This window comes from Merops nubicus, unplaced genomic scaffold (genome assembly GCF_000691845.1).
Source record: "Merops nubicus isolate BGI_N331 unplaced genomic scaffold, ASM69184v1 scaffold9037, whole genome shotgun sequence".
Lineage (NCBI taxonomy): Eukaryota > Metazoa > Chordata > Aves > Coraciiformes > Meropidae > Merops > Merops nubicus.
In genome coordinates, this window is record NW_008620935.1 from 564 (window position 1) to 16135 (window position 15572).

Consider the following 15572-nt stretch of genomic DNA (forward strand, 5'->3'; position numbering starts at 1 on the left):
TAGAAGTGAGAAGGATGTTGAAGGACCTAATAAAAGGATGAATGTTTTGGCATAGGTAGGGAACAATCTGTGGCATAATACAGCCCAGATTTGCAAAGGTCTGTAACTTCTGATTTCTGTAACTTTGCAAGTGTCTGAAATGGTGGCAAAAATGCTTCAAGCTGGAGCCTAAACCCAACTGTGACAAAGGCAAACACAACTTCTGTGTGCAATATAAAAGGATTTGCATTAAAACCAAAATGAAGATTATTCTAAGAATCAAAGCCAGACAAATAAGCAACAGCAACATATTTTAGATATTTTATCTTTCAAACACAGAACATGACATAGTTGTACCAGGCACTGAAAGGATGTAAATCTACAATGGAGTCCTAAATTAGGTGCACTGAGATAACAGGAACATCCCATATCAGCTTCCTGACAATCAGCTAATACAAACACAAATAAATAATGCAGAAGCTAACAGAGAATGTACCGCAAAATTCTACTTGAAAGTATTTTTCTAGAAGAACAACTATTTTTTTTCCAAAGATTTCTGTGTGATCTTGGTAGCTGGATGTCTTGGTGGTTTAGAGGACAATCTGCCTGGAACACTTAGGTTATTCACGGAAGTAACTCAAGAGACTTTCAAGATGGGATCTGCTCTCTCCTCAATATATTCTGAAGCATGTTTACTGAGCTCATTGCAAGCAGGCCGATGTCTGATTTGGCAGGTTCTTGTCTGAATTCCACCATCACATCATTGTGGAAAACCTGTGGAACTTTCTAGACCTGGTATTCCTGACTATTTGCTATCAGGAGGCCAGGAAACAGGCAGCTGAGGAACAGCTGTGCAGATGATGAAGCAATAGATTTTATGTGCCAAAACACTCTATGCAAGTATGCAAGCTGGAATCTTGCTGTATGATAGTTTCAGGTAAGTTGGGCCCAAGTATTGGACCACTTATGAAAATTAGTTTAATTTTTCTACCATCTCACCTATTGAATCTTATACCAAGTGTGCAGTCTAAGCTCTGTCCCCTCTGAATTCCTATTTTCCCTTTCCAAACCATGATAGTCAGACACTTGGTTTCCAAAAGGCAAACACTGGGATTGTTTTTATGAACAAATAAATTGTGTGGGAGATGCATGACAGGCATAGTTTCACTTTTCTTTCTGAAATATGTGAACAGGAAGTTTTGTTCTCAGTTTAATTCTGGATAATAAGGATAAGAGGAAATAGCAATGGATTTCTTCTATTCAAGACAAGGAAATGAAGGGTGAGGCTTTCTAGCAGGAATAGAATAAATTTTGATACTAAAAGTAGTTATCTAGATAGAAGTATGCAAGGCTTTAATATGCAAGGGTTTAATATGCAGGTTTGCCAGTCCCAGGAGTAGGGTGGATTGCAGTTAGAAATTAATTGAAGCCAAATTTATAGCCAGGTAAGGCAGAGGATATGGATTCTTTGCATTAACTTAGTACACTAAAGCAGATCTGAACAAAAAGCCTGCAAAAGAAACAAACATGAGCTTGTTCCAGCTGCCTTCTCTGTCTGAAGATACAGGTCCTCTTTGTGCTGCTGGTGCAGATCTGAAGAAAAGAAAACAAACAGGATGTTCACAGCACAGAGCTGAGTTAGGAATCTTTTAAATATCGGGGTTAGTTGCCAAGGATGATGTTTGCAGTCCAAGTGCTAAGCTACAAGTTTCTTTATAAAAGCTCACCACCGGATTTCCTTGGGCTGTCATGATTTTATAAACAGTATATCTGTGCAAAACCCTGGGAGCACTCTTTCTACCTTAATATCTGAGCCATCCCACATCCATTTACTGCCTCTGGCCTTATGCTCTTCTACACAGCGGTGGTCCTAGAGGTCTGTGTTTTTACAGCACTTGATCCAACAGTATCCAGATCATTTCTAAGTCTCTCTGACATTGCAATAAGGTAAGAAATAAATACCACTACTAATAAGTTGCATTTGGCTTCCTTTCTGCTTATGTTTGTAAGCCATCTATGCCATCTAGTGGGGTACTTATTTACTTACAAGTTTTCTTCAACTATCAGGCTGTTAACAAGCCAAAGTCCAAATTGTAACTCAGTAGGAACATAGTTCAAGTCTAGAGAGGAGTTAAGGGGCACTCCCACTATGCAAGAAGCCCCAAATACATTACAGCACCTTCTAGGGCATCCCTCTGACACAGCTCTCTCCTTTGCTGTGCCAATGTAACAGGAGGTGCAGTGATAAAAATTAATCACTTGCACAACTCTGATGTTTTTGGGCTCAGGACATTATTCTCTGGAGGCTGAGAAGGCAGCTATCAGTCTTGTAACAGCAAATACCCATTGTGAAAGGGCAAGACACCCTGCATGCCCAGCATCACTATTACTATGGAAGTATGAACACTGAGTGTATGCCAAGCACACACACTGCGAAGGAAACCTTTTCCTAACAGATTCACACTCTTAGTAGTGATACCACTACTGACCCACCTGTTCCCTGTCAGAAAACAGACCATGAGAGAGGGGGGATCCCTCCACAGAGAAAACAGATCTAGAAGATCACCATCAAATATTTTATATACTTCTGCTTAGGCCTCTTTCTGAAAGGGCAGCTAATTTCAATGGAGATGTTATTTATTGCAGAGAAGTGATTGGGGGAAGAGTGTAAGTATTCATTGGCTTGAAGTATTTTGGCTATTTAAGTTTCAAAGAGAGGCAATGATAGTTAGCATTCAGACTGGGAATCTGTCTTGATTAGGGAAAGGACAGATGCAAAGTGAATGAAGCCTATTACATTGCCTTGCACACAGGAGGGAATAGAAGGAAGGAAAGAAACAACAAACTCTTCCTGAAGGAGGATGATAACAGCTGAGTTGCTTAGTAGTTAACCCAGGGGAGTATGAGACTGGTGCTTAAAATATGCTAGTGATTATGTTCATTTGAAGTACTGATATGGTGGCTGCTCCCTGCTTACATAATGCTAGCACTATGTGGTAATACTGGAGAACTGATTTGCTCATCCCTTAGGTGAAAAGAAAAAGACATTAATAGTTTCCAAAAGCCTCCTCATCCAAGTTTCCTCAACTGAGGAATACATCCACATCACTAAACTTTGAGGGAAATGGTTTAAAATCTGGGAGAAGAGAAAAATCTTCTGTTAAGAGTTCACAATATTCTATTTTTTAAAATATCTATAAAGTGCTTTTTCCTCCATTTTTTTTTTTGTTTGTTTTCTGTACCTTCACCATGTTTGCAGCTGCTATTTCACATGAGACAACGTTATTTTCTTCTGGCACTTGAACAAAAGCCTTACCATTCACTGGCAGAAACAAGGAAACCTTATTTTAATCCACCATGCAAGTGGTATCTAGTAACAAACGAATGCCCTAACAAGCCTGGAAGCCTGTTCTGTGATCTACTACACAGGAGTCTGGAGCCATCAGTGATACCTAAATGCCACTGTTTTCATCACACACTTGTAGGTTGGTGCTCGGTGTAATCAGTGTTGCATGACAAGATGTGGAAAAGCTTTCAGTGACCAGCAGGAACAAAGAATACTCACTTTCTTTGTAAGGGACTATTAAAAACTTAACATATGCTACAGAAAGTAGTATTAACCATTTCTGTACTGCATGAGGCACTACTGCCACACAGCCAGAGGCTGGCAAGCAGGAGTTGTACCTCTCTGCTGCAGTAACTAGGAACAACAAATGACCTTCTTCAGAGCAGAAGTTATCACTGCAGTGTTACATAGGTATTAACAAAGAAAGGATTTGCGGCTGCTTGAATTAGGGCAGAAAGGACAGTAGGAGATAGGACGTGGCCCAATGTATGGCTTATGCATAAAATTAATATAACTAGGCAACAACTTTTCTGCATCTGTGTTCCTGCAGCTTTCCAAACTGTGAGGAAGTTTTTCATATTCAGATGTTCAAGTGCCTTACGTGTACCTATACAGCAGCAGCATACAGATTAAGAAATCTAGCCACAATTGAAAACAGTCATCTTTACTGCAAATTCACTGAAGTACATAATAAATTAGTTTAATCCTCTTTATATAATAAAGAAAAATATGGATAGGAAGGCAAGTGATTAAAACCTAGTTTGGGACTGATGCTTTCTAATTAAGAAAGTTGTATCTTGGATTTAATCTGCATTCTCTGCAGATAACCTACTGGCCCAAGGTAAATACACTGAAATATAGAAATTGAGTTTGCACACAAAATGCAATATTTAAAAAATACTTCCTCAAAATTTGGAACAGGAAGTTCCAGTAGGTGGAGAAACATCCTTTAGATCTATTGCTATTTGACCTACAGTTTCATTATTCAAGGAAGAATGTTACTGGAAGCAATTTCAAATTTGTAATAGATTCTGCATCAGTACACTGATATTTACAAACTTCATTCATACCATCAGTGATACACAGTGCGATTGATGAGAGCAGAGTAACACCTATTTTTGAATAGCAGGTGCTCACAGGCAATCATGCACAATTTGTAGATAGAAACTGTTTACTCAATGCACAGTAAGTAGTATATTCAAGAATACTCTCTGTTGTGTGTGGGTGATATATAACAGATGACAGAGGTGGAATCTGTTGAACTGTTGACTTCTGCATTATTTTTTTCGTTGTAATGACACTGAGGATGGATTGAACTTCCTTTACTTACGATGAAAGGGTACACTTAGAGTCATCAGGATAATCCAGGCAGAGTAAGAACATTACAGACCTGTGAAGATACCATTTTATTTAGCATTTTTCATGTAGAAAACTGAGGGAAAAAAATGAAAAAAGCAAAGAAACTCATTGGTATTATCATGTGTAAAGCTTCCCTTCAGTTACCTTTATCTTCTAATGTACTGTGAATATCTTAGAGTTGTCAATACTACTGTGACTAACTACTAATTCTACAAACATTCAATGGTGTTTTTAACTTGTTTAGGTTTTCAATCCAAATAAACATTTTACAGTGAAGTGTAACACATGAGGCCATCTTCTGTGCCTGACATTGGGTAAGTACAATGTTCCACTTAATTATACAATCTGGTGTAATGTTTTGCTCAATTCATGGCTGCTAAATGCAAAGTCTGAAAAATGTGGCATCACCCCTCCACCATATCAGTCTCTTACTGAAGGCACAACATTAATGGCACTTAAGAATTAAAAGGCAAAAAAACCCATTTAATATAGATGAGGTTCTTCTGCAAATATAGCATACTAATGAAGGACTTTCACTTACTTGTAATTGTCAGCACAGGTGACATCATAACCAAGGGTTTTCAGCCTGTCTTCTAATATCTTTACAGTATGAGTTCCACAGGATTCTCTGTGAGAAAGTATTTTAATATTATCGCAAATCTTTTATTACCTAATTTCCATTCACTGAACTTGATGGAATTAGTAAAGTAAATCCCCATTACTTTTCCTCTTCTCTATTCCTTAACACCTACAGAAAAGCATTGTACACTGCTATTTATAATGTGTCATTTGCTTACAGTTGTTTAAAATTTTATACTCAGTTTGCAGAGACTGGAAGATTGGCTTCACCCAGTGTAGCATTTGCAGATTCTATTAACCAATATTCCCACCTTTAATATGTCACTAGACAAACAGAAAAAGAGCTATATCATTTTCTAAAAAAAGTGTTTCATTTGTAATATTCTTTGGCAGCTATTTAGTTGGTGCTAAAGTTGTTGCTACCTGTCTTTACAAAGTAAGTTGTTACTATAAATTAGAATTATTCTTGTTGAAAGTGTGCCCTCTCTCTTGAATACAGAACAATAGAAAAACACAGAGAGAGAAAAGAAACCAAAAACCATCCGAAAAGGAGCTTCTGTGTCTAGCACTGACTTTGTAATTTGTGGTTCAGTTATCAAAAGAAAATTCAGTATATTTCAGAACCTACTGAGACCTCTAAAACTTGCACCAACATCAAGTATTAAGGCCAGTGCTGACTGGCCCATTGGTCAGTAAATACTCATGACTCTAAGGGAATCATATGGGTACCAAAAAAGTCATTGTAAACAACAATTAATAAAACTGTACAAATATTCTCATGCATCCATTAACTGGAAAATAATTCAACATTCAGTGCTTCTCTTAATTCTTCTTTGTAATAAGGGCAACTTTTGCAAAAATGAGGTATATGGTTTGGCTTTTTTTTTTTTTTTTTTCCAAAAGAGTATAAGTCTTTGATTTAAAGAAAGAGGCTGAGAAATGCTAATCTGAACTATGCTTCACAGAATTCACCACACCATGCTAAAATATGTGGTCTGGGTTGGCCATGCCAGAATTGACTGAAAGAGAAGCAAAAGGAGGAAGGAAAGAGACAAGATGAGACACGGAAGGGAAATGAGATAAAATTAATAGATCTAAGCAAAAAGCCTTGTGTAGCAAGAACAGAAGCCCCATGCTCCTAAGTATTCAGATGACACCAGGGATTCAGCCACCAGTGATGGATATGGTGACATCTGAGCCCATTTCTCTGTCATTCTTCAGCCAGGGCAGTTTTAAGACCAATGAAGTGCCACCATGTTATATTAAACTCCAGAGACTCTGCAGATTGTTGGGGTAAAACTGAATTCCTCTGTTCATCTACCCCTGATTCATCTATGTACAATTGTTAGGGACCCCTACAAAAAAATAAAATTAATAGATTATTTAATTCTTCCTTTGATCAGTCCAAGACAGGCCTTATTTCAAGCTTCATGATTTCACTTTTTTTTCAGCTTCAGATTCCATTTTCCATTTTGTTCCTTTTGAAAATTGTCACTTGGTCTTTGGCTATTTACCAAGAGGTTAGTCTGTTTGGACTGATCTGATTTGTTTTGTTTATTTGGCTGGTTGTTTTTTGGTTTGGTTTGGATTTGGTTTGGTTTGTGGTTTGGGTGGTGTTTGTGGTTTGTTGTTGTTGGTTGTGTTTTTGTTTTTGTTTGTTTGTTTGTTTTTTCAATAACAGCAAAACTAGACCTTTTTAAAGGCTACATTTTATCATTTATCACTTTTAAGGCTTAAGAGAAAATGAGCCCCCTGTTGGTATTTCTCTGCTTATACTAACTCTCCAACAGTTAAGATAGGTGAAAAAGGAAAAGAATTCAAAAGAAATATTTCACGCCAGCATTCAATCTGAATTTCAGATTGCCTATTTGCTTAGTAAAACTGTATGTGCTATATCTTCACTCAAGGTCTGAGATACACACACACGTATCTAATCAAGAGAGGACTCCAGACCTAATATTACAATTTATTAATATTTTGTCTCATTCTGTTGTTTCTATACTCTTTCAGAATAGCAAGGTGTACCTTCTGTGTTAGTGAAAGATTTTAAAATATTTTTAATTTAATTGCTGTGCAAATATAATCAAACAGAAAGCTAAGGTGACATTCTAAAGACATATCCAAAAAGGAGAAATTATTTTTTCTGGAATTTGTAACTTACATGTCTGGTCCTTCAATATCATCTACAACCCAGATGACAATTTGTGTTATTTTGTCTTTCTGGAGATTAGGTATTTCATAATCTGCAAAGAAACTGATTCAAGAAGCAAATAATTAGAACTACAAAGAACATGAAAAATAAAAAAAATGTTTTTTTCCTTTGCATTAATAAAGGCTCTGCTCCTGCTGTAGGCTATGGGCTTGCTCAATTTTACATTTATATCTATCTCCTGATTACAGTCAGACTTCAAACACAGTAGAAAAAATCTGGTTCACATTCTGAATGTCCTCAGAACATTTAATCAGAACTTTTGTTTTCATATTCTTCTCTTACAGGGCCCAGCTGAAAAAAGGTTACAAATTAGAAGTGAACCAGCATGAAGTGAACTTTAAAAACCACAAAACAAAACAAAACAAAAAGTATCTGATAGTAAAAAAAGAAGAATGTCATTGTTGTAGTTATTGCTTTTAGACACAATAGGATTTAGCTTTAAAGAAAAAAATGACAGTCATGAGACAAATATATTTTTAGGTACAAAATCACAGCAACAGTAACATGAAATATTTCTCTCTGATATACATGACCATAAAGGGGAAATTTCCAGATGTGTCCATCCCTGGCCTAGGGAATTTTCCATGTTGTTGCTTTGTGTAAATTGACATTGATAGGTATTTAAATAACAATTACACCAAGATAATAAAATGGCAGCTAAATCATAGAATCCTAGAGCAGTTTGGGTTGGAAGGCACCTTAAAGATCACCTAGTTCCAGCTCCTCTGCCGTGGTGGGGGACACCTTCCACTAGACCAGATTGCTCAAAGCCCCATCGAACGTGGCCTTCAACACTTCCAAGGACAGGGCATCCACAACTTCTCTGGGCAACCTGTCCCAGTGACTCACAATTTCTTCCTAATATCTAATATAAATATATCCAATCCAAAGAATTATTTTAATGTCTGGAAACTGCATTTTATGTGAGATGCAGGCATTTCAAAGCCACAGATTTTGAATCCTTCCATCAAGATGTACTGTAATGATTTCCAACCTTTTAATTGCTCTGTGTTTTTTTTTGTTTGTTTGTTTTTGTTTTTTTTTTTAATTTTTCCTCCGTTTATAAGGGCTGTGTTTGCACTAAATGCTTTGTCCAAGCCTGAGCCTGGGTGTGTGCTTTAATTTGCCTATCATGGGTCTTCTTAAATGTCTACATCTGGGCTGCAGTGTCTCTTAGCCACTTTAAAAGCTCTGAGATCCCCCCAAGCTCAAAGGAACTGTTAGTTGTCACCTCCTGGATGAGACCCATGTGACCCCAACTCTGTCCTCCTGGTGCCTGCAGGGAAACTACTGGTGTGGAAGCAAAGGACACATGGTGGTTGTCAGTGTCTGTTTGCAGACAGCTGAGAGCAGTTCATAATGTTAGCAAGTCAATTTAAACTGCTGGGGAAATGAAACATGAGGAGGCGGATACCAACAGTTGCCCTCTTTGGTCAAGTCTGGCACAGCTGTGGCTAACCAGAGACCAGGAGCAGCAACAGCAGGTTTGCTGTCTGTCCAAGGTGTCCAAGCCTGTCTTAAATACATAGTGAAAAATAACCAAAAATAAAGATTCCAATTATTTTTAACTCATTGCTCGTTCATGCATATGTTATTGCCAGCAAAAATGCAGCTTCCACTGAAATATAAATGAGTGTTTAACTAGAGGAGACAGAAGCTGTGGAGGAACTATGTACAACTAACTTCATTAAACAAATTTTTTTAACCAGCTTATACTAATTGAAGAATCCTCAGTAATACAGTTGTCCTCAGTAAGCACACAAGAGGAGGATCAACTACATACTGTGTGTATGAGCAAAGTTATTTTTCAGTGAAGTGACAAATAACTGAAATGGTAACAGGTGACTGAATGATGATTTAAGTGTACAAGCTGTAATGCAGGATAAACTTTGGAAGTGGCTTTGAAATGCTTGAAAACAGACCAGAGAGGTATTTAGGAAGACAGGAATATCTTTCTATTTACCTTCTGCTATTAATTATGCAACTCTAAGCCTCTTTCAAATGAGATCTCTTAAACAGATTTATCCATGGACCAGAAGATACACAGCAAAGAAAACAGATGAAGTAACTGGCTTTATTTTTTTTTCTTGGCAGGCTGTGTTCCAGTAGTGGAGACTTCACTGGTCATGTTACCTCCAGGTAAGCCAGGGAACTCATGGAGTTAATTTATGTGTAAGAGGTTTCTAAAGTAAGGGATCTGTAAATTAACAGAAATAAGGGATCTGTTTCTGAAATAAGGAATCTCTGCCTACTGCCAGGTACTACCATCTGCAGAAGTCTTGATCCCAGCTGACCACCTGACGAATCCAAGGAGACCATATAAATCCTCTTGATTAGCTGAAAGCTGTACAGAGATGCACCTTTTAGGGAAATGAAGTATGTAAATAGTATGTAGATTTAGAACAGATGGTTCTTGTTTCTTTCCTATCTGAAGATAAAATTAACTTTTTAATGTTCATTTTTAGTCCTCAGTAAGCACACAGGAGGAGGAGCAGTTCCAAAAATTTTTCAAAGACTTTTTTGATCTGCCTTGAACAGGCTAGTTGCTGAGGTAAGGGAAGATGTATTTTTATCATCCAAGGTAGTCAGTCACTACAGCCACATAGTCAGTAGAAGTTTTTAATGGTGCACTTTTACCATAAATTTTAAAGATAAGCTTAGAGTAAGTCCTGTATAGTGGTACACTTATAAATCAGGGAATATACATAGATCCTTAACATACAAGAGAACAAAGAGAAGAGGAAGCTAACCCTTGCTATTTTCCTTCTCAGCGAGATTTTAGCTTTCTTAAGCCATAACAGATTTCAAACTACCTCCTCTCTTGGTCATGGAGAAATAGCTGGACTCTTTTCCTACAGAGCTTCCCAACTTTGCTTCTAGGCCTGACAGAAGCTACACTCCTTGTAAGGATGTGGTCTCCTTGGAGATGTCCCTGAATAGAAATTTTGTAGCACTTATCTTTTTGAAGACACACTTTTTACCACAGAACCTTTGCTGACTTGAACTCTGCTTTCAAAGAACATCTATCCTGCTTGCCATAACAGTTTGAGAAATGCAGGAGTCAGAAGGATTGCTTCCATCCATTTCATGTTAATTCCTACAGCTGGGGACAACTAACAGTTGTCACAAACTCACAGATTTTATGACACAACTCAGCAGATTTTGATGCAACAGGCTCTTTCTGCTACACTTCCCATGTTCTGTGCAGCAGAAGACCCAAACAACTGGTTGACCCTTTTTTTGCAGGTATCAAACCATGTATATGTAAATAAGTCAGTTTTCTTACCCTGGGTCTGGATAAGCTCCTCCGGCTGCAGAACCATTCAGCAAGACGTGTATCACCCCAGAACTGTGCTGTGCATACTGCAATACATAACATTTTTTTTTTCAGAACTCGTTGAACGGATTTGTCATATGACTTGGTATTGTATTGCAAGCAACAATGATCAAGGAAAGAATTTTACCCAGAACAATACCAGAATTGTGAAACTAATACCAAACTAGCACCCTAGCACATCACTGCAGTAGAGAGGACAGGAACTAAATAGCCAATGCATTAATTCAATGCATCTTCTGGAACTATTTTCTCACACCTATGAGGTTCTTCAGCACAGGAAGAAAGCATTTTGTCATTCTGTGTTGGGTTTGATTTGTGAATAAAAGGGTTTAGACCAAGGCTATCGAATGTCAATTGGGACAAGAATTCAGTAGACAACTAATGTGCTTATTGTGCTTAGAATATGCTTAATATATTAACATCTATATTAGTGACAAAGCTAACCCAGAATTTGAACACATTATTCAGCTAAGGTGAAAGTTAGGTTCCTCTTGCTAACACACTGTACCCAGTCTGAACCAGTGTATTTTTATCAGAGGAAACAACCTAGCACAGTTACAGACTTAAATCTGGTCTGATCTGGCAATGTTTTCCTGAAGCACACAGGACATGCTCACTAATGTAAGAAGCCAGCACTAATGCACTATTTACAGTGGCTGAGGCCATCCTCCAGAAAGATTCCACTGCGTTGTTTTCACATTCCTCTGTGGTAGGGCAGGATTCATAGTCCAGTCCTGTAGGAAGGCATGTGATTTGTGCTATTAGAGAGCTGATAATGACTGTAAAGCATAACGCTAGAAAGCAAATAACTCTATTTGTGCATTACTCATTGAACATACAGGATGGTCTGACATTTGTATTTTTTTCCATCATTTTCCATCCTTTGCAGTTTACACACACAGTGACGTTCTGTGTATTCAATCATTTGGCTGAAATGGCTCCTACTGTCTATCTGGGATGCAGAGAGCTCCACGTTCAGAGGACTGGGAAGGAGGTTTATCTCCGGTGCAGCACTATTTAGAGTTCACTGTGTGTTCCCCTGACTGCAGTGTTAAATATTCACAGAAAACAGGAGAGAATGAGATAGTAAAGCTCTCCCTCATTCCTCATGGGGTAAGAGGAAAATCAGCTCCTTCAGAACACAGCAGTCGGTCTCCATTATGGTTTTAGAGAGATGTTTAATATGGCACTCATTGTCTTACCAGTGCTGTCTGCCTGTCCACACCAGTTTAGAAAATCTCCAAAGGAGCCAAACAGAGTATCAGCCAGGGACATGTAGCGACGGCCTCTGTCAGCAAAGCTATTGACTAGCAGGTGATTATTTTCCCAGAAGAGAGACTATATTAAAAAAAGGAATAAAAAATAGAGAAGAAATGAACCATCACTTGGGTGTGGACACAATGAGATTATGGGGTGCTGAAAACATTTTAAACATGTTTTGGTGTTTCTTTCAAAATCAAGCTAATAGCCAGAAATGTTAGCTGTCTCTCCAGAGGAATGAAGTGAGTTTTTTTTTATCATAGTGGTGTAAGTTCTGATCACTGGGGGCTTGAGGGGCATTCATACCATTATGGGAATGGATGTAGACCTGCGTTAAATCTTGACAGGCCTAGCTTTGACCTCCTCAGCAGACAGTTAGGAAAAGGCAGAAAAAAAAGGGAAGACAGATATTTATAAGCCTGATACATCTTACCAGAATTCTCCCAAAATGCTATGTTGGCTTATCGTGTGAAAAAAAAAATCATATATCTGGGTGTCATTGCTGTGTTTGCAAAATTCTGTCATGAATTAAGCCATGTTGACATGACTATTTATTTAGCTTGTATCCCACATAGAGATAAGCAATAATTGTGCTTTAAAGCACAGCCTTTTGGAGAAGGCCAAAGCACACATGCGGATGAGATATGATGGCACAGGTGGTTTTTGCACTTTCAGTTCTCAGCAATTGCCAGCACACTGAATCCTTACTGTTTTCTACCATGTAATGGCATCCTACCTCATTTCTCCTTATGCTTGTTTTACATGTCAATGTTTAACATGTCATTGCCCTGAGACTTGGCTGTGAGGAGTGGAAGTAAAACAGGATAGCAAGCACAGTCTTTGCAGGCAAAGCACCTAACTTGAGGAAGAGTACAACTGGAAGTTCAGGTATTACGACAGGGCTGCCAACACAGCAGGAAAAATGGGGGACCTTTCTAGTATGAAAACAGAGAAGTTACTGAGAAGTTACTGCATAAAATAAATGCAGCCAAACAGTGAAAAAGGCCATCAAGCCTGTGCCTAGTTTGTAAGTGACAGGCCGAAAATAATGAATCACGAGTCAGCCACAGAATGACTCTTGGTCAGTTTTGAACTGTGTTGTGGAAAATTTGCTGGATGTCACTGGACGGTTAACATACAATTAATAATCATTACCTTGTTAGGTGGAATTGTGTGCAATGACAGATTGATAAATAATTCATAGTCGTTAGGTAGAATGCTGCAAGGATCCTTGTTAATAAACGCATTTTTAAACGCTTCCCATAACTCTGAACAATTCTTCTCGCTGTAAGAATGGAAACAAACAAATATCACGATTGTTTTTTTCAAAGCAGAGCAAGAAAGTATTTTGTTCCCAGCTTCTTCCAGTTCCTAAATGACAACCCCTACAAGGTTAAGGTTGAAATCTGAACTCAGGGTGGTAGAAAACTTGCAACCCAGGAAGAATGTATAGATCTTATCTTTTCCTGACTTGTAACAGCAGCAGATTAGGAAGAAGTAGCAATGAAAATACCAGTCCTTACAGTGTGTAATTAGAAATAAATAGTAATTCCACAAAAATCTTAGAAGGTAAGTATACACAGAAAGCTTGCTAGCCAACATTGTAGAAATACTTGAGAAAACAGCTTTCCTTGAAATTTTCTAGGTTCAAAAAGCCATTTCAATTTAAGTGTAGCTGATTGTGAAAACTACTGGAATCTGAAATTGCTCTTGAAGTGTCAGATTCAAGTGCAGGAGTAGTTACAAAAAAGTTTTGATGGTAGAATTTTTTAGGTTTTGACAAAGAGATGCCTTCTGTGTATTTAGGCCCTAGGAATTATGCAGCTTTACCATGCAGGAATGAGTACAGTGACTGTGTGGGACACGTACTGTTGCTGTGCAGGAGCTACAAGCATGCTGGTAGGATCCAACATTTAAACTGCTTGTGAAAGGAGGCCTGAAATAAGTTGCTAGGCCGTGCACTTCGACAGTGCCCTTCTGCCAGCTCTGCAAATCTCAGGCCATCTAGGGACAGAAGTACCTTATCTCTGGATTTGCAGGATCTCATCTGTTACAGCTCTGAGCATGCCTGGAGTAATTAAAAAGGGAATTGCTACTTTCACCACTTTCCCACAGTACCTTCCCCACCTAACAGTGTGAGAATGTCTATGCCAGGGACACTCCACTGAACAGAATAAGGTATTTTATGTGCATACAGCATTCCTCATGTGAGCAGCTGTAATTGCAAAGCTGTAGCTTGAAAAACAATTGTCCAGATAATGAAACCAAACTTTGCCATTAGAGTGCTTTGTTCATTTAGTGTCATCCAGAGACAGCAAGATTTCTGCTGACACTTCTCATGAGGTTCTTTAAGGAGCTGCTTTGTGATGCTGAATGTCACAGACACTTTAAAGGACCTTGTGATGAGCTATGCAGCTCCCGTACAGGAGACAGACCACAGATTCTCTTACAGTAATCTCTGGTCATGCTTCCAACAAGTACAGAAAAAAACCCCAATATATTGTAAGCAAATATAGAATCTTGATCTGAAAATCTTCAGTGAGACAATAAGACCTTTGATCAGTATCTCCAATGTTTAAATAGCCTTACTTGCTAAAAGAATTTGTACCCTATTTCTGATTTCAAGCTCTTAAACTTTAGCTTCTGACAATTGTATACACTTATGTCTCATTCTGCTAAAAAGCTGTCTGCTGTAAGCACTCACTTATTCATGTTAGTACTTGTAAATTACGATCAATTCAACCCTTCACATCTTTCTGCACAGTTGAATTTTCTGGTTAATTTACATACTGCTTTTTTTTCCTTCATGTCTTCTCATCCAAGTTTGAACAGCTTGTAAATCAAAAGGATTATTCTGCTCTGTTACTCAAAATTGCTTAGCTGGCAAAAAAACCCTTACCCTTTTCAAAACGACAGGGTGGGGACGGACTGTGGTTCAGGACAATTCCTTCTGATCACAGTAGACACTAATAAGTCAGATTTGTTTCAGTCAGTTACAAAAAAAAAAAGTTTTCAAAACTTCCATTCTGTACTGCAAATCAAGAAATACAGGGGAAATGCACTGCAGGAACATTTATGTTCTATAGCATACTCCTGTTAAAAAATTTCAAATATTATTTTAATCCAAATCTCTGCCTCCTACATTTTGTGAAATGCCTCTTTAAGTGTTACTTTTCATATTCTGTTTTAATGTAAAGGATTTTTTATGTTTCTACAAACATCTTTTATGTTTTAACTATGTTGCAATGTAAAGACATGCTTTGCTAGCTTATTTTCTGTTAGCAAAGTATTTTAAAACAATTATTCAGTTTGTATATAAATTCAGAAGCAAAACCTATCCAGGTGGCTATGCCTCTGTAAAAGCTCGCCTGGGTGCAATTAAGAAGCAAACAATGAACAGAAAGGGTTATAAATAATTAGAATATCTGTTTTGCACTTGTGCAATATGAAGCTTCCATTTTGCTCAGATTACACTATTTGCTTATAGACCTAAGGGAAAG

The 15572-nt window shown here is 37.9% G+C and overlaps 1 protein-coding gene across 1 annotated transcript in view; it reads right to left on the reverse strand.

Annotated features, from left to right (window-relative positions):
- Positions 1 to 1457: 1457 nt before the first annotated feature.
- BST1 (bone marrow stromal cell antigen 1) overlaps positions 1458 to 15572 on the reverse strand; it is a 15998-nt gene continuing 1883 nt past the window's right edge. The window contains exons 2-9 of the mRNA XM_008944270.1: positions 13228 to 13357; positions 12015 to 12150; positions 11464 to 11546; positions 10762 to 10838; positions 7425 to 7517; positions 5226 to 5312; positions 4656 to 4715; positions 1458 to 1572 (exon numbers count right to left, since the gene is read on the reverse strand). Of these exons, the coding sequence (XP_008942518.1) occupies positions 1458 to 1572; positions 4656 to 4715; positions 5226 to 5312; positions 7425 to 7517; positions 10762 to 10838; positions 11464 to 11546; positions 12015 to 12150; positions 13228 to 13357 (781 nt within the window). The remainder of the gene's footprint in view (positions 1573 to 4655; positions 4716 to 5225; positions 5313 to 7424; positions 7518 to 10761; positions 10839 to 11463; positions 11547 to 12014; positions 12151 to 13227; positions 13358 to 15572) is intronic.